This window comes from Rhea americana, unplaced genomic scaffold (genome assembly GCF_003343005.1).
Source record: "Rhea americana isolate MKP2758 unplaced genomic scaffold, rheAme1 scaffold_326, whole genome shotgun sequence".
NCBI lineage: Eukaryota > Metazoa > Chordata > Aves > Rheiformes > Rheidae > Rhea > Rhea americana.
The window spans coordinates 477714-496706 of record NW_028186453.1 but is presented as its reverse complement, the minus strand read 5'-3'; the positions used below and the strand labels follow the sequence as shown (position 1 = coordinate 496706).

Sequence of the window (18993 nt, the reverse complement as noted above, 5' to 3'; positions counted from 1 at the left end):
TCTGTCTTTGCTTCCCCCTGCGTTTCTTAATCTGTCTTCTGCCAAATGCTAACAGCATGATATTTTGCAATCATTTAGGTGAATACAAGAAGGACGAACTCCTGGAAGCTGCTAGGTGAGTGCCGCTTTGGAATATAAAGCATATCTGAGCAGGGGTGGTGGTGGGGGATAAAATAAAGAGGACAAGGGATATTTAAACCTATAGTGTTTTCTCGTTGCCTTTTCCACGCAATGGTGCAAAAAGGAACCGCTTCGTTAGCGTAAATCTGCTCGGACTTTCCAGTCTGGTGCAAATGSCAAAGTCTGTTTATGTAATTGAAATCCCCCCACCGTGGTGGTTATAAGGTTAATAATAATTGAGTTTTTGCTTTAAGCTGCTTAAATCCCATTTATCGTTTTGTGACTGCTTTTTTTTTTTCTTTAGGGGCAAATTGAATACTGGATTTTTTTTCTTTTTTATTTTACTTTTCTACCTTAAAGGTTATTTTCAAAATATTTCCTATCGGAACAGAGCAAAAGGAAGCCTATACAAAAGATGTGAAGTTCAATCTTGTATGCTAGAGATGCTTTTATCCCTCTCTATGAGAGCTCAAAAATGGTTGTTCTTAGGCTGTTTGCCTTTTTAAAAAAATATCTTGGTATTGTTATGTAGTTATTATGAATTTTATGAGCCATAGGCTGTGAGGGCTTATTGCTAACTAGCATTTAATTCAGAAAATGGCTTTCAGCAGATCTGTAAAATTAAGGGAATGAAATAGAGGATGAGGTAAAAGAAGAGATACCGAGAGGTGTTTTTGCGTGATTTAATTATAACATTCATAGCTGCAAATTGAATATTCTTTCTTATATTTACCTTTGGTTTTGAAATATTTGGAAGGTCCTTTGGCCATTTGACATTCTTTTGGGCAGACTAAAAGTATCAGTATATGATAGCTTCATATCTAGCTCCTTAGTAAATTTTTTTGCAAAGAGCCATGTCTTTTTATTTTCTCCCCCCCCCACCACCACCCCTTTTCCTAATCCCCTCCTCTCCATTTACAGGAGCGGTAATGAAGAAAAACTGATGGCTTTATTGACTCCTTTAAATGTGAACTGCCATGCAAGTGATGGGCGTAAAGTAAGTAAATACCTGTTTTCTTCTTCTGTTTTTCCAGAAAGATGAATTTAACCATATTTGGAAGCATAGCTGTATAAACCAAGCTGTGGTATATGGGTGCAACCTAAGCAATGTCGGTGTCGTCCCCCCCCCCTCCACGATCATATTAAATGCCATTTTCCTTGATCCTGGCTGCTGTGACAGGCTCAACTGTTAGCAGACATGGATTTTGAATGTGTCATTTCTTTTAAATGTCAGACCCCAGCATCCACCTAAAGCGAAACCCTAGAACCTTTGATATGAAAAACAAAATGCACTGCTGCAGATGCAAGAAATAGAGGGAGAAAAGGGTCTTTTGCTCTCTGTGTTTAATATTAGCTAGGCAAGGAGGCTAGTATTATTTTCAGCTCCTGATGCTCTGCAGCTTTTGGCTGATGGTATATTGATATGATTAATACCTTCCGCATTTTCTTCACTTTGACCTTCTTGTTGYGTTCGACTCTCTCTGTCGGGGAGGTTTGAACGAGGGGAATCAAGAATGAGGCTGAAACTGGAGGAAGGAGGGATGCATGCCATGAGAAGCGGGTCGTATGATTTATGACATTTTAGAGGTCTGGATTATAACCGCACGCTGGTCTGTGTAGACTGTTGGAGCCACAAACTTTCGGTGTTCATTTATTTATTTATTTACCTTCTGCCAGAACGTTCTCGGTCTGCGCCTGGTGAAAAGGTCTCTCGCATGCAATGGTGCAGCTCCCTCTCCAGCTCTTGAGCTGGAGAAAGAAAAGCCTGGCAGTTTTTCCTTAATTTTTCCCCCCTCTTTTATTTCTGTGCAGTGCGTTAAAGCGTGGCATAAACGGCTGCCCGTTCTGCAGTTCTCCGTTGAAAGCCGTGGAGCCGCGGCGGTTTGTGTTGCCTTTTCATGCAAAGACGCGTTCACTAAAAGAATGTGGAAAAATTTCCCATGTCAAAATAGTCGTCTTTTAACAGATTTTTTTTAAATGGCTCTTGAATACCAGTACCTGGTATTTTAAAATAAGCATATCACCTGTAGGTCTTGGTTTCCCTTTTCTTTTTCCTTTTTTTTCTTTTTYTTTTTTAAGGACTTCACTGTTCACAGGAGATTGCAGTTAGATATTCTTATGTGTTGTTATAATTAAGTGCTGTGATATACAGCAGCGCATTTCTGAGTAACTGAGTCCCCATCACTAATGATCTAAGGCCAAAGGCAGAGTTGTGATTGCTGTCAACAAGGAGAGGAATAAGCCCTTACGGAGATGCCATCTAGAATATTTATTGCTCCAAAGTGAAAAAATATTTTTAAAATCTTATTAAGCTAGTGGAGATTATTTATGTATTATCGCAGCCTCTGAATTGGTTTGAGAATTTATGTGCAAAGCCCAGAAAGCATATTGCATTTAAAATTAATCAATGTGGGCACTGATAATTGGGCTTTGTGTTTGGTTGTTGGTAAACACATTGGTTATTAAAATATGKTAAGAATTAAACTGGCTTACCATTGATTTTAATTATTTTTTATGTTGATGTCTACTAGATGTATTTCTTTCAACATAAATGTACAGAATGTTTAAGGTGAAATAATTCCCCATAACAAGGGTGCTATATAACTGTTAAGTATTTTATTTTTAAGGCACAGTTTTCATGTCCTTACTACAAGATGATTTGGGGTTTAATCTTTTTAAGCTGTGCTGCAAATTAAGTGAACTTTTCAGCCTACAGCACAGCATCTTCTAAACTAAAGTCTCTGGTGTGGCAGTGTTTGCTTCCAGTTAATCTACAGTGATTTACGGAAGCTGGAACTCTGTTCATTTTGGAAGTTGGATTTTGCATTCCTCTGGCTCAGTGATTTCAATCTTTTTAAACATATATATTTTTAAATTCGTATACCTTGATGCTCTCTAATGGAGGCACAGACCCCTCCATAGCAAATATACGGTTGCTGTGCTTAGTTACCTTTTGCAGATCCCTTGAGATCTGCAAGCTGCACACTTCCCCTGGGATGGGGTGACCGAAGTGCATCCTTAAGGAAGTGCAAACAGACCCAGTCCAGCAAGTGACCTGGGCGCAGAAGCGTCTGAGCTAGTCGGATGTGAACCGTACCAAGTYGAGATGCAGTTCACCTGCGCGTGGAAAGCCTCGTTAGAGAGGCAAAGCTCAGCATCTCGGGCGCGCTGCTGCCGGAGCACAACCTGGCAAGCCCAGGCRCAGGGCGGCCTGGGATCTCTGCATCAGCCTCCTCCGCAGCGTGGACTCGGCCAGAAGCTCGTGAGCCTTGCCGTGGTTTGCGCGTTCCTCRGCTTTGCCCGTTTCTCAGACGTCCGGCCAGCTCCGTTCTTCCAAGGCGACCGTTTAGCTTTGTAGGTGAGGAAATTGGGTCCCAGTGATGAACRGGTAATTATTTTTCCCATRTAACAGCAGACATCGACATTTTCTRTGCTTGGGAGTGGGAGTTGCCTGGAATTCGGCAGCTAACAGCCATTGCGCTAGAACTGCGGACCAAATAGTCAGAATATTATTAATGCCAGTGTTGCTCACTTCATTGCTTTATGCAGTTTATTTTTATTGGGATCTCTTGTGCGGAATACTCAGATAGGGAGTAACCGAGACTTACTGCAGGTTGAGTACTTTTTACAGCCTCTTTGAAACATATTGGTACCCAGGGTCTGATTCCTAGCTAGTAGGTGTCCGTGCTGCTGAAACRGTTACAGCTGGCGCTGATGCCATCTCTCCATGCGTTCATTCAGCCTGGAGGTCAAAGATTGAATAGGGATGAAARCTAAACTTGCTTCTTCCCTGCCAAGTCGAAGTTTAGACAGATTACGTGAGCACTGTTAAGATGTTCACGTTCCTGAGCATCTCCCAGCTGTCGCCCGGAGAAGGAATTTGCACTTTGTTGCTCCTCTTACAATTATTTGGTGGAGTGAGAAAGGCAGGAGGAGCATGTGCAGAAGAAAACAACAATTCTTACACATCTACTGCTAAAGCATTCCTGAATAACCAGCATCAGCGTAACTTTACGGGGTTTTGTTCCRATGACCAAGGAAAATTGGCAATGCTATCTCAGAGAAACAGCTATTAAAAGTCGCTGTATAAAAGTAGGGTAAAAGTGATTTTGAGCAAATATTGCCTTATATGTCAGAATATATGTGAGTACACGTAGTGATGCACATATACTGAGCTATGCAGGGCAGACTATACAGTGCAGTATGTGTAAGTGAAGGTGTTATGCAAGAGTAAGATTTCACCAGAAGAACCATGTTTTTTTTCCCCCTCCCTCCGTGACTATGTCCTGTTGTGTTTGCTTTATAAAAGGAAATGGTTGGGTTGAAAGATGCTAGTCATTTACTGCCATTTAGTTTTGCCTTTTTTTTTTTTTTTTTTTTTAAGATGACATTGAAAAATCTCAGAACTGTTAGTCTGATGTTATGTGTGGCATAAGATTTGCGTGCTACGTTGCTTCTCCTTGGAGAGCTTCACAGAATATTTCCTCTGTCAAAATGGAGCTTTTTCAAGATTCAATTTTGGGTGAATTTTTCCAAGACTTGCTTTTGAATATTTTAAAGTAACAGTGTCCTACCTGTTACTGGAAGCTAAAGCTTTATTAATTTGTCCTGGGAGCTATATTTCTGTCTTGTTACAATAATCACAGCTTCCATAAACTACTAGTTAGTGGCATGAGAAAAGGCTGTTAAATAAAAACGTAGCCTGGTTGCAAACTGAGCTAAAACCATCTCTTAGCTCAGTCATTTCCCTTGGAAAGCTGTTCTGTGGAATGTTTTCTTTAAATACAGAAGTATGTGTGCACTAAGAAGGAAAAAGCTCCTCTCTACGAGACAGGCTTCCCACATGATTTCTGGACAGCTCTCTGGAGTGAACTGCCTCCTGCCAACCTGGTAGTTATTAGCAATGAGGGGCTGGATTTTTGTTTTGAGATTGGATTTCTGCTGTTTATATGGTATCCTGCACCTCTATTTCCTTACACATGCTCGGATCATGCTGGAGCTAATATGCTCAGTTGTCCATCACTGGAAGACTCTCTTGGTTCCTAATGCCCATTCCCAATTTCTAATCCTTACAGTTTACACAGTACCAGTCTCTTTGGTGCATGCTGTTGTGCCTCTCTTTCCAGTCTAGACGTAGAATTTCCAAGCCTAGACGCAGAATTGCAGTGGCAGGCCTTCGCGCTAAACCTTGGAGGCCGAGAAGACCCTGCTCGCCTTCTGAAGGTGACTGAGGCCACTTCCCTGTAGCCCATTCCCGCCTGACGTACAGGTGTTCATTTTGCTACCTGCAGCGTAGCCCAGGTTCCTGGATGCAGGGTGACAATGCAAGAAATTCTACTCTGAAGCGGTCTGCAACGCGGTGTTTTGTACCAGCAACCCCAGCTTGAAGTGRCCCATCTACAAGATTGTGCGTGCATGGCCACAGTCTGTGGGAGGCTGGAGTGAAGATAGCATGATGCCTCCTCAGATCCTACTGKGGTACATCTTTGATGGAGGTTAACTTTCTGTTGGGTGGGAGTGCGGCTTCCTCCTTTTCCCTCCTTTCTTTCTTCTTTGGCATGTGCAGCCAGCTTGATCAGCCTGTAAGCAGAGGGCTGATAAATAGAAATTGAATTCTAACAACATCAAGTGAGTTATGTCTCCTCTTACCAGGAAGAGGCTTCAATTTGCTGCTGGTAAGTGGATTTGCCAGCCTCTGCTTCAAAAGTTTGACTGTTCTCAGCCATTTCTCTGAAAAATTCGGCAGTACAGAAGAAAAGCGGCTTGCTTTCCAATTTCTGAACCTGCATGGAGCAATCGATCCATGTTTTCATAAGCTTTTCCTCTACTGTTATTAAGCCTAGAAACTTCAGCAGAGGTTGAAGTTCTGTTGTAATCAGCTTGCCTCTAGCAGATAGGAKTTGAAAACAAACAACATGTACTGCAAGATTTGTGATCAAATTATATGCTAGTGACACTATAAACCTTTGCATTTGTCTGCGTTTTTCCATTGTTTCAGTAATAAAAACCAGAATTAATTCCACATGAACCAGTATGTCTGCTAGTACTGTAAATTTATGATGTACAGATTATATTCAAATGAATTTTTGAACATCTTTTGGAAGAAATAATTAAAAATTCACATGCAGTAACAAGCGTGTTGCTTAAATGTTTTGAGAATGCTTTTCTACAGTCAGAAGCTGCCTATTTGAGCAAGAGAYTTGTGACCAGATACCTAGCCCAAGGTATTTTGTCATATCCAAGGGTGTATCTAAATTTCTGCATGTACTCTACGCAGGTGTATATTYGTCTGCCATGTATATTTTATGTCACAATTAACATTTTATCTTCCTCAAGCTTTTGTTAGCTTTCCTGCTTATAKACGTTGTTCGTGTTGTTGGCAGATAGATCAGAAGTCTCCAGTCTTGTGGTTTGTCTGCAGTGAAAAATGATGGCGGGGTGAGGAGCGGAAGGAGTCGTCGCATGGCTTCTCTCTATTGTCAGACTGAGCGTTTGGCTGCACCCTCAGTTTCCCGTCTTTGCGTCCTACTGCGTGTCCATGTCAGGATGTGTTGTCATCTTCCTTAAAAAGTGCTGGCTAGGAGTYGGTCAAAAACCTTTTGGATACCCAAGTAGACCGTATCTACTAAGCTACCCTTATGCACATCCTTGCTTGCTGACTGCTTCAGAGATCTCCACAAGGTGTGCAAGGTGGAATTTCTCTTAATAGCATTTGCGTTGACCCTTCCCAAGGAGATCGTGTTTATCTGCTTGTTTTAACTGTTGTCATATTTTTCTGGGTACAGACATAAAATTACAGACCTGTAGTTTCCCAAAGCCTCTTCTAATACCTGACATTACATTTACAACTTCCCAGCCTTCAGGAACTGAGACAGTTTTTAGTGATGGTCACATACAACTAGTAACTCACCTCTTTCATCCTTGAGCTCTCAGTACTTGTGGATCAATGCCATCCCATCCTGGGGATTTGTTGGTGTTCATTCTGATCATGGGGACTGGTACCTCTTTCATGCTTACTTCATTTCTAGCCAGATCCTTTGTCTAGGCCCCACGTGCTCCCAAAGACACAAACTCACTCACTAGTGTCCTGATGTGAGAATTGCCTCTGTTTCTTCCAACCATGCAAAGAACTTGTTTAGCTCCTCCATGATGCTTTTTCCCCTCCAGGTGCATCATTTCCACAGGTCTGGAGCTGGCATTGCCTCTTCACACAAGCTCACTGGTGGATTTGGTGCTCCTGGTGGGATGGAAGAAGAATTTATTACTCCTTTGAATTTCTTTCACTAATCATCATTCAAACAATTTTGTTGTCTGCATTTTTTTTAACCTTTAATATGCTGGAGCTTATGATGCTTTTGATTTCTTGTTTTGTTTGTTTGTTTTTCCCTTTTCGAAGGTTAGGTTAGCAATGGTGGATTTTTTTAATTATTATTTTAACTTAATCCATTGCTGCTTCTATAGGGAAGCTGAATACGAGCACATTAGTCACTGTCGCAGAGCCGCTTGCACGGTGAGTTTTGAACTAGATCTTGTTACTTATCACCAACTCGGTAGCTGTGTTTGTTCTTGTGGCCTCCCTAGCCAGCTTCTCCATCAARCAGTCACTGATCACATCCAAACTTTCCATCCTGGTGTGATATTCAGCCAATCTGTACTGGAATCTCCCAAAGCCATTCTGTTCTCAACCSCTGTTTCTGCACCATCAGTTGCTAATATAACCCCATCACTGACTTCATAACTTATCTGGAGAATTTAGAGTGATCAGCTTAATTCTAGAAGAAAAGAACTGCACRTACTTATATGTAAGGACAGACTTATTTACCTAATCATTTCCAACACCGTTGTGTAGCTTGGCTGAGCAGGCAGAAGATGCAAAATAAAAGGGGGAGGAATGACAAAACGTGCCGTTGTAGCTCATGATGAACGACTGTGTCCTTGATCACCTCGTCTTAGGTGAACCAGCAAGTTGAGGTTACTTGATTCATCTTTTCTAAGCATAGCATTTGTGATACATTTCTACTAATAAAATAGACCTATTTCTGGTAGGTGAAATTGTTTAGAATATTTATATTYAATAACTGTAACTTTTCAATTTTGAAGCATGCTAAAACAAAGCACAAGACACACTTTCGGTCGTCTTTTTGCCTTCTTTTGCAAGGCTGTGTTAGTTCAGCACAAGAGCACGGAAATCTACTTGCCTGGATTATAAAGGCATTAAATTMAAAACCTTGCAAGTTATCACTGTAACGCACAAAGAGCATTTGGTAAATCTAATTTTGTGAATTATTTTAGATCTTTTTATATTAATCTGATTCCATAATACTGAGCATAAATATTTTTTTTATTTCCCTCTGAGCGCTGAAGCTGAAAGGCAGTCATTTTACAAGCATCGTTCYTAGCAAAGTTCATTCTGAACCTGCATTCAATAAAATGACTGAAGTGCTCGCTTGAATCTCAGGTTGGTAGAAGGAACAGTCAAATGAATATATTCTGGGAATTTTTCCTGCYGTCTTAATGATTTCAATACTAGTGAAAATCTTATAAACTGAACCCTGTGGTGTTTCCAGTCTGARGGGGAAGGAGGAAGAACAAGGTAAATATATAAAGAGAAAGAGAGAGAGGCAGTAAAAATCACAAGATATACATATATATATATATATATAAAAAAACAGAATAAACATTTTTTTTTTGATGGTAAATGGAAAGGAAGGAAACCAAGACAGCGAAGAATGTGGCAGAGTCTTGGTTCTCCGCTGTTTTGGCAGGCTTCCTTCTTGGATTATTTTAACACTCTGTGCAGGCCTTTCCCAATCATCTGCCATGGCTTTTTGGAGAGGAGCCTCCTGTTAATATTTGTTTATGCTGCCAGAGCAACAACCAAAATGTTTCGTTAAAAACAGTCTGAACAAATAGTTAGTGAATAAGCTTTACAGTTTCTGACACAGGCTGACAGGACAGATAAAGATGTAGGTATTTGTGCTGGAAGAGGGAAGAAAGTTGTCTCGTCCTATTCTCCTGGAGCGTTAGGCTCTTGTGCCTCGCAGTTTGGCAAGATTGGCAGGCTGACGACTTGGGCTGTGGACCGTGCTGCTTGGCGCCAAGACGCTTGCGAAAACTCTGCAGGAACTTGGCTGTCATCTCCTGCTAGGTCAGGCCGGCAGAAGTAGCATCTCTTGTTCCCTGTACGCTGAGTTTATATCACAGGTTCCAAACRAATAAAAGCTGCAACTGTTGACGTGAAAGAATTGATGCCTATGTGTTTGGTCCACCAACCCATGTTAGCTGGTTCTCTACGTGGCAGGTGTTGGCAGCTGCTCCTTGAAGTACTAGCTGCTTGAATACCCTCTGATGGCTTTAGTTCGTAACACTGTGGAGGCAGTTTGTTCCCTTTCTTGCCTTTGCCTTACCAAGAGCYAGCCATGCCTCAGTGTTTCCCCTCAGACTTGTCCATTTTTTGATGACAGAAAGAAGAAACTGCGGAAAGCGATCATCCTGAATGCAACATTTTGCAAGCAGTTTCCATGTAATGTTCTGCCATGTCTTCCAAGGGAGCGTACRTCTCTCTTCAGTATTAAATGATATTAGCAGCATTCTCTTAGGAGAAGCAAGTGGGTCTGCACTATAATTTCACTCTTCTGTAGCTCAGCAAGCTGCTCCTTCCTCTGATGCCAGCATCCATCACCAAAGAAGCAGYGTGCATGCCTCTGCTTCCCTGATAATTCATCTCAAAGTCTGTCTCTGTGCTTTGCTGGAGCACTCTTCAGCACTTCTGAATCTGGAATCCCCAGCCCAACCTCTCTCATTTGCATGTAGAAATGAAAGAGATTCTCCTACGAGACAATTTTCTGAGAATATTGCAAGCTTATGCGAAAGGTATTGCTCTGCTTTTCTGACACATCCTCTGTGGATTGTCCTACCTAATGGGTCGTGGGTATGCATGCAAATGCAGAAAAGCTTCAGGAACTGGATTTTGTTTTTTCCTTCTAAATTCTTATTTAAGAAGAGGTCAGGGATCACTAGGGCCCTCTTTATGGGCCTTGCTATTTCTAAAATGCCAGGATCAAAGGTAAGGATGTTGGTTCCTGCTCAAAGATTAAATGCTTCTCCCAGCCCAGTTACTGTTTCTGCTTTGATCTCCGCTTCTAGGTTTGGTCTGTGAACACTCATTCAGAAGGTGATGGCAGCAATTTAATCTGGAGAGATTAGGGAACTTAATTAACATTTGGAGAGTTGAGATCTCTTTTATTCCTTTTCTGTATCTACTTTTTCACTTATATTAGATTGAATTTTGATTTTAGAGTTCATTATGACYGTGATTACTGCCTTTGTCTCCCAGTGCATCTTGTTTTGGCCTCCAGTCAAACCCTGGTGTTTTTCTAGTAGGTAATGACACTCATTGAGGTTTGACTTTGTTTCCTCATCTGTGAAGTAATCAGAAAAACTTGAGTTATTTCCTCTTCCGATTTGCCACAGTTAGGAAAACAGCTCCAGAAGGCATCTACGTAAGGTAAGGATTTCCCTTCCCTGGTGTCCTGGGTAGCGATCTCTGTAATTTTGAACATCAGGTGTCATTGTCCRGAGAAACCCACTGGGCAGGAAGATTGGGCTTCTATAGTGGGATTTAGTAAGGGCTTCGCATGGTCTTCTCTCAAACATCCCTCTCAAGTCTACCTCTGAGCAGATGATCTTTTCTCATGTGGTGCTGCAGTGCTCACGTGTTTTCTCTCCTCTTGTTAGAACCGTCTCTTCCTCTTATCCTCTGCTGCTTTGGGGTCTATCTTGCTTGCCTCTGCTTACCCTCCTTCTCTGCGGTGGCAAGATTTTTATGCTAGCTGGAGACATTCCTGAGTAGAAAAGTGAAAGCACACACTTCCCTTTTTCCTGTATGTGTTTTTTTTTTTTGACTCTTCAGCCATTTTAACAATTGTTGCCRTTTCTCCTTTGTTACGTGTTCTTGTCTCTTCCACCGGTTTATCCAAGCCTGCTTGGCCAGCAATTTGAAAACAACATTCCAGCTGTGGTCTCTGCATGGCTGAATACGAGAAGGAACGTTTCTCCCATCTGTGATCTACGGAGCAACGCTTAGTAGTTGGCAGGTGTTTCCGTGTGCTTCCAGGAGGTAGACTCTTCATGATTCCTGACCTTCCTGATGCTTTGTGCCACGTCCCTGGTGATACGATACCTGAATACGTTTCCRAAGGTATTCAGGCACAGGGAAGAATTTCTCTTTAGTGCAGATATTTTAGGTGGGGTTTTATTGCATTTGGTTTGGTTTGGTTTTCATTTTTACTCTAGTTAGCTGTTATAAAGCAGCATATGAAATTTGTGCCATGATGGTTTTCTGGATTTGACTAAACTGGGTTCTGCGCAACAGTCCAGTTGGGTACTGTGGGTTGTGTTCAGAGGATGAGGYAATGAAATTAATTTACTACTGGAAATGCAGTAGAGTGAGAAACGTCTTCCTTACTCGCTTCTTAATCCTTGTCTGTTTGATACTGGTTTTCTGGGGTCTTTTTGTTTGTTTGTTCTTTTTATATAAGAAAAATAGTTTAACTTCATCATCGCTGTGATTTGTCTCTAGGGTTTAAGCTTATTGCAGCTAGCTYGTCTACAGTGAGCAGTCGGATTTGACTTGCTTTCCTGGGGCCACGTCTGTAAGCTTGTCCCTAAAGGGTAGCTGTCAACCATGAAATGAAGGAGCATAGCAGTGCTCTAAAATGAYGGGGGAAGTTGCGCAGCGTGGATGGCTGAAGGTTGCAAGCCACGTGCTGGCTAAGTGCAGCCCTTTGCATGTTCGTTAGAAGCATCYTTCTCTTGCTGAGATTAGGAGCCTTCTTTCTCTGTAAGATACCTAACAAATAGCAACGAGATGATTTGTTGTTTTGTTTTGTTTCCCTCCCTTCCGCTCTCCTCTGAGAAAGTTTGCAACCAAGTATAAAAACAAAAGGAGCAARATGGGCACGCTGCTTAAAATGAGCACACAAGACATCCTGGGCAAGCTGGTAGCTAGGAGGCAAAGGAGAAGCCTGCTCATTTCCGTGGTGCAAAGGCTCGGGAATGTCTATCCTTGRCTGTAATGCTGCTGCAACTTTTTTTCTCGTGCTATTAATCAGCGTCCTCAAGCAGCTGCAGGAGCTGCTCCGCCTGCTCCTGGAATGGGTTCCCGGTAGACGCTCGTGATTGATGCGGTTCGTTTTAGAGGACTCGGTAAGAGAACAGCATCGAGCAGGCTGTGATTGCAAAGAACCGCTCGGTCATAAATTGTAACCCAAGGAAGAGGGAGTTGTTTGCCTGCCTGCAAGAGTGTTTTGTTTTTTTTTTTTTTTTTTTTTCCTTAGTGTGCCAGATTTGAATAGTCATTTTGGAGTCAGGATATCATGCTACGTTTTTAATGACATAAAGCAGAAAAACCTTCACTTTCCCTCTTTGCCAGTATTTAACCAGCAAGAGCAAAATGAAAAAGCATACAAGATACAAAAAGACTCTCTYTAGTGCACTGATGCTTCCAGTAATCTGAACGTTGTCACAGTGTAGTAAGAACTTCCTTTTTGTTTGGATTAATTCTTGCAATTGCTGACTGCAATTTGAAGGGTGTGTGAACATAATATTTATGTTTGAGAGGAAGAAAAATCTGCTTGAATCATGTGCTTAATACTCTTTTTCCCTCTTTCCTCCATCCTACTTGACAGATAAGAAAATGCGAGTATCTGATTGTGTATAGGCATGCTTATATCCAGTAACTCACGATCTTCTTAAGCAGTGAGTATSTCCAGACAGCTGGACGTGATTGCAGTTGTTCCTTCAGAGGAGACAGTGGTGGTGGTCAAATGATCTCTGGTTGCTTGCAACATGGAGCTTTCATCCAGCAAAGTTTTAAATGTTGGGATGGGAGATTGACTGTATGTGTGTTCATGCATATACATACACATATATAGTTTTCTGTTTTCAGTAGGAGCAGCTCGGCAGCCTGCAGCGTGGGTGATTTCTTGGCACACCTTTGTTTTGATGCAAGTCTAAAGGCCGATGACCTTGAGCAGACGGTCATCAAATCTGCAAGTGCTAACAAAGCAGCATGAAAATAAGGCTCAGTGAGAATAATACCRAACTGTTTTATATACTTTTTTTTTAATATAAAAAATTCCCTTCTCGTATTCCCAGGCAACACATTTTCAAAAGGGCTACAAGCAAAACCATCTGCACCAGTACGAATTGCAGATATACGAGTTGGCAGTGATTGCCACCTTGTATACAGTGATCTTTATTTAAACGTGGTGTATCTRCTTTGACTCAATTACAGCTGCCCTAAGACTTTAAAATAACGTGAGCTTCTTGCACGAGGGCCTATTTTACTTAATAAAAATGGAGTTGTACTCTTAATTACACTAGCAAGTAAGAATGACTTGTATGATTGGCTTGGTAATTGTGACTGTGAGTCTTTGAAGGCAAGTGCCCTCTAGGGATTCTTCTCTGTAGGTCTCTTGCCAGGTATTGCAAGACAAGGGAGAAGGGGGTTAATTGATAGCTCAATTTAATCTCTTTTATTAATAYGAAGTGGTTGGATTGATACACATTGCAGGTGCAGTGCGGTATACAATACTGCTGTTTTATGATAGGTGGTTACTAGTTTTTGAGTGCTATGGAAACTGTGTGTTAAACAGCACTCTTTACTACCATCATTCATTTAATTCTTTCGGGAGATAGAGGGATTGGTAATCCCATATAATGACTAGTTTGCGTAGTGTGACGCTTATCTCGGAGGTCCTTTGTTTCTGTGATTAGCATGCAAGCTTGTAATGCCAGGTCAGTATTTGTTAAATATTAAATCTGTCCTATTATTTAGTGGTGTTTCTCCTGAGAAAGGGAGAGAAGTCCTTAAAAAAATCATTGCACTAGGGCCTTCCTGCTTCGTCCTCGTTGAAGCGTGCCTAAGTGAAAYGTTTGTAAGTGCCTTTAGCAAACTTGAAGAGCCTCTGTCACCAGTGACTTGTGGACTCTGATACAGTAGACCAGGTTGGGGGGGTTCTTTTTTTAAGGAATTCTTTGGCAAAAGCAGGTCTAATAACCCCAAAAATACAAAATGCACAGTATGTGCTTGAGGCATAATGATTTTTCTTTTAATTTTAAGCTATGGACAAGATTCCAGGGTGGGTACATCTCTGTTGAGAACATCCCTAATAATAACCTTGAAGACGAGCGAAGGTTTGTCTGGGAAGTCTGCCATCGTTTTAGAAATAATACGGAGCTGGGAACGGGGTGCAGAGACTCTAATCACAGCGAGGTTGTAGAATCCTGCGTCTCGCTCCCAAACCCAGTCGTTGCTCCAGGCTCCTGCAGAGTTTTATGCCTTYGGTAGGCTGTAGCTTTTCACCAATCCAGTTTAGGTTCTTTTCAGGTTTTCTGAGTTACTAATTCTGCTCAGATAAGCTGGATTTAGTAACCTGACCGAAGCAACTATCAGGATAAACAGTGCTGAAGTGCTCAGCTAATATCAATGGTGGCATCATCTTTATCTACCCTTTGATTAGCGTTTGATATGCAGAAGCCAGCTATGCGTACCATTTAGGTACTTGTAACACCTCTGCTGTTTAGGGGAAGCAGYGATGAGCCTATTTCTGTCTCGACTTTTTTGTCTTGATAACAGAGGGAACGTGATGTCTCACGTGAAATACTCTATAATGATGTTTTAATGCCTACAGTATATCTAGGCTTGGCTGGATACTGTGAATAAGCAAGTCTTGCTGAGTGTTCAAGCTGTTTTATGCACGRGGTTTTACTGTAATAAAATCTCCTTGTTCGATTGTGTGTTGGAGAATAAATGGCAACAAAAATCCCTTGAAAGTCCTCTGMTTCCTCCGCCTTGGGAAGGCAGAAATCATGGCACACGTTAGTGTGAGAAATTAATTCCTTCAAACTAAAACTAATACAGCACCCCCAATTTCCYTCACTGTAAAAAGCTTTTGAGATGATTAAACTTCAAGGGGAGCCACTGCCGTCAGCTTCAAAAGCTTTCAATTAAAATRCTTATTATTTAGCTAAGGAGAAAGGGTGTATTTACTGTGCGAGGTTTAAGCAGCAAGGTGCATTGCTGCTGCAGGGATGTGTTTTGCAGGAAATTGTGCAAACCGAGTGCATTTTGCTCTGTGTGTGCACRTGCTCGTGTCTCTCTTACCGCACCATAGTACTGAACACCCACAAGCTCCTGCTGCTTTTTGGTGCAGAGCTGAAGGCAAACGTCCCTGCTACGCCACTCAAACGATACCTCTTTGTAGGTAGATGTAAAAATCCGAGCACTTTTGTAACCTGCAGCCTGAACTGCTTATGCACAAGTTTGCCCATGCAACTTCAAGGAAAAATATTGAGTCATTGTTTAAATTAAACCTGTGTGATGAGTTTCTAATTGCTCTTGGGGGTGCCTGGATCTTTCCCCACCTTAAGGAACATTAACTTGGCATATGGTGTGTATTTATAAACTTAGCTAATAACAAAAGGGAAGCATAGCTTCCCCGAGGATATCCTGTAAGAGTACATAAAGAGTAGTTAAATGGCAGTGAGTGAAGTGTAGGGTGTAAAAATGGAGATTCTCATCTCTCCATCTGGTTTTGTTTTTCTTTGCAGTCCACTCCTTTGCACCTAGCAGCAGGTTATAACAGAGTTCGAATAGTCCAACTTCTGCTTCAGCACGGGGCGGATGTTCACGCAAAGGACAAGGGGTAAGTAAGATGGGTTGATTTATTGTCTGGTAGCAGCGGTGGTTTTATATTAAAGCAGGATGAGGAATCATTTCTCTGTTTCCTGTTGCAACATAATCTCAAAAAGCTGGCCCAGAATGAGACACTTGCTTCCAAAATCTGAGCGTGCTCCATCATAAATAAACTTTTGTTAGAGCCCTGACAACAGGTTAGCAGTGATTATATTCCCTTTCAGTCCCTTATTACACCTTAAATATTTTTTTCCAGTCTTATTCTTGGCTTCTGTGCACAGATGACCCTATAATATCATAGACTTCAGCCATTATTTCACAGAAAGTGGGGCAATAAGTGATATTGGGGTAAAGATAAAATGTGCCTTTAAAAATTTGTCTGTGATCTCATTCTCTTGTTGGCTATATGCATGGAGCTCCAAATAACATCAGTAATATTTGTGTGCTCACAACTAGTGTGATCCTCAGAGACCTATCTCGACTGATGTTGCCAGCAAAAATCAAGATGTAGCAGAAGCTAAAAATATTCCATTTTTGCAGCAAGCACGGTAGCTGAGTGAGGTTCCAACAAAATGGGCACAGCAGTGAGAAATCTGGAATTAATAAGTATTTTCTCAGCCGTACGTTTCTGATTTCTAAGGGGATAATTCTCACGACGGTTTGGTAGGAAAGCTTAGCTCCAGCGTCGTAGAAATCAGGCTTCTGGTTCAAGGCATGCATTTTCCATTTAGAGCCTGCAGAGGTGAGATATGAACTTGAGACACTTTCTRTACTTATATACTGTTGAGTCTAGCCTGGTGTTAAATATTTTAAATGAAGGTCTTTGTTTTTTTCCAAACTGGTCCCAAACCTACTTAAACTCTTGAAGATAGACTGAACTGTAGCACTTTTGTCTGTACAGTGGTGGTGGAGACTTTTTTTCTTTTTTTTTTTTTAATTGTCAGAGGTTGTGAAATGCATGATGACGCGTTATATAGGTCACAGAAACGGAGTGAAGCTGTACATAATGCCTGTTCAGGAAGATCCAGCATTGGTAAAGGATTTTTCGTCTTTTCACACTTTTTGGAAATCTGATCACCTGATGCAGAATCCCAGATTGGTGTTTTAATGAGACTGAAGCTGTGTCCTTGGAAAGGATCTCCAGGTGACAAGTGGTTGAGTTCAGCTTGAACATGTGGAGAGGAAAAAAAATCAAAGAACAAAACCCCCCACACACTGATTTCATATCAAGTCATAAGCAATTCAAGCACACTAAGACATGTGTGACAGCTCTTTCTCCAGAAGTCCGGGGTGAAAGCTTAAGCCCTGTTTTCAGTGTGCTACGCATGCTGCGTTGTTGAACCGTACCTAGCTTGGCTTAATTAAACTCTTTTTCTCCTTTGTAATAATGTCTTGTGCTTATGACTAGACCCCGGTCATTTAATTGACCAGTGTTGTTTTTAAGAACAGTCTCCAGTGATATAGCTGTACAAAAGTTACAGGGACCGTCTTGTAGGTCTCTTGCACAGTGAAATAGGTTGCGCTGTCGAAAATGCAGTTAAATCAGGTCATGCCACAGTCCGGAGCAGCTATTTCAGTCCACTGTCTAAGAATATTTGTAATTCTTTGTAGTAGAGCCAGGAGTTAGGTTAGCGTTATCCGAGGAGTTTTGCCTTTCCCGCAGCATTTAAAATAAACAGGAGTGCACACTTAAGTGGAAACAGAGCGTTCAGTGTGGAATGGGACCTCTTTCCCTCCCCGTCATGGCTCCAAGAAAGGTCATATCAAAGGCATTTAATACCAGTCTTAATGGTAGATCGAGCCACCTCTTGCCTGTTAGGTGAAAGATGTTTTAATTCCACCCTCAAGTAACACGTTGCTTGAAAAGGCTGGATTTTCCCAGTAGACAGTGGATCTTAATTTTTAAATATTTGAATTTTAAAATTTAATTTGATTTCTGTTTCTATCTCTCAGAATAGTTCCTGCTTCTTGAAAAATGATGCTTAAATACGTATGTCATTTCTTTCTTCTCTTGCAGTGGTCTTGTGCCTCTCCACAACGCCTGTTCATACGGACACTATGAAGTTACAGAGTTGCTACTTAAGGTAAGTGGAAGGATAGAAAGTAATTACTACTGATTAAAAGGTGTTAGGTTAGACGTGGACTGTTTACACTGGGGTTAAAGCTGAATCTGTTTTTCATTAATACCAGATTTCAGACATCCCATACGTAGTTTCAGAGGCTTTGGAGCTTTAGCTCTTTCTGTGGTACAGTATATATGGGATTTTTTTATGACATAATCTCTTCACCAGAATATTAGATCTGGAAAAATCTGCCTTATTAAAAACAACTCGTACAGAAATTCCGAATTTGTTGAGATTCATTGGTGCTTTTATRTATAAGTGTATTTCTAAAATTCATTTTTGCTTGTGTATGCGCATTTATATACATATAGAGGAAAAAACGGAGCTGGCTTTCCTAGGGCAATGAAAACCTTGCGAGCTTTTTGTCGATGCTGATGCTTTCATGCTAATGCAGCTCTTTCTTTGCTGCCCTAGCACGGAGCCTGCGTTAATGCGATGGACCTCTGGCAGTTTACCCCCTTGCACGAGGCCGCGTCCAAGAACCGCGTCGAGGTCTGCTCCCTGCTCCTGAGTCACGGCGCGGATCCCACCTTGGTCAACTGCCACGGCAAGAGCGCGGTCGATATGGCTCCGACGCCGGAGCTACGGGAGAGGCTAACCTGTGAGTATTTCCAGCTCGAAACAACGGTCGGTGGATAGGAAAAGGCGCTCTCCTTTCGAGTGAGCRTCCTCATCAAGCACAAGTAGATGCRAAGCAGCAGARTAAATACAGCTGGGCTGCTCGRGTCTAACTGCACAGATGCCTCTAATATACCAGCCATCGTACTGCCTGGTTTTCTTAGATTGAAAATGTTTAAGGCCAGACGGTACYGTTGARTCAGTGGGGCAGGATGTTTTTGTATGCTTGAAGACTTAAGTCCTGCCGAAATCAAGCCCCTCAACGCCCCGAGATGGTGATCCTGTGCTCCTTCCCATCACAGCTAGTCACTGCTCTGCACCCACGAGGGTGGTAATACAGAACAGAGATTCTGTGAAGCGTAAAACTTGCTTCGAGGAGAAAAGACGAAAGGGTTGTTATCTTTGAGCTGCTCTCCTGCTCTCTCTATTCTG

At 41.7% G+C, this 18993-nt stretch overlaps 1 protein-coding gene across 1 annotated transcript in view; it reads left to right on the top strand.

Annotated features, from left to right (window-relative positions):
• TNKS (tankyrase) overlaps positions 1-18993 on the top strand; it is a 121853-nt gene that overhangs the window by 65583 nt on the left and 37277 nt on the right. Inside the window, exons 4-8 of the mRNA XM_085310818.1 lie at positions 79-115; positions 1042-1117; positions 15736-15830; positions 17838-17904; positions 18358-18544. Of these exons, the coding sequence (XP_085166944.1) occupies positions 79-115; positions 1042-1117; positions 15736-15830; positions 17838-17904; positions 18358-18544 (462 nt within the window). The remainder of the gene's footprint in view (positions 1-78; positions 116-1041; positions 1118-15735; positions 15831-17837; positions 17905-18357; positions 18545-18993) is intronic.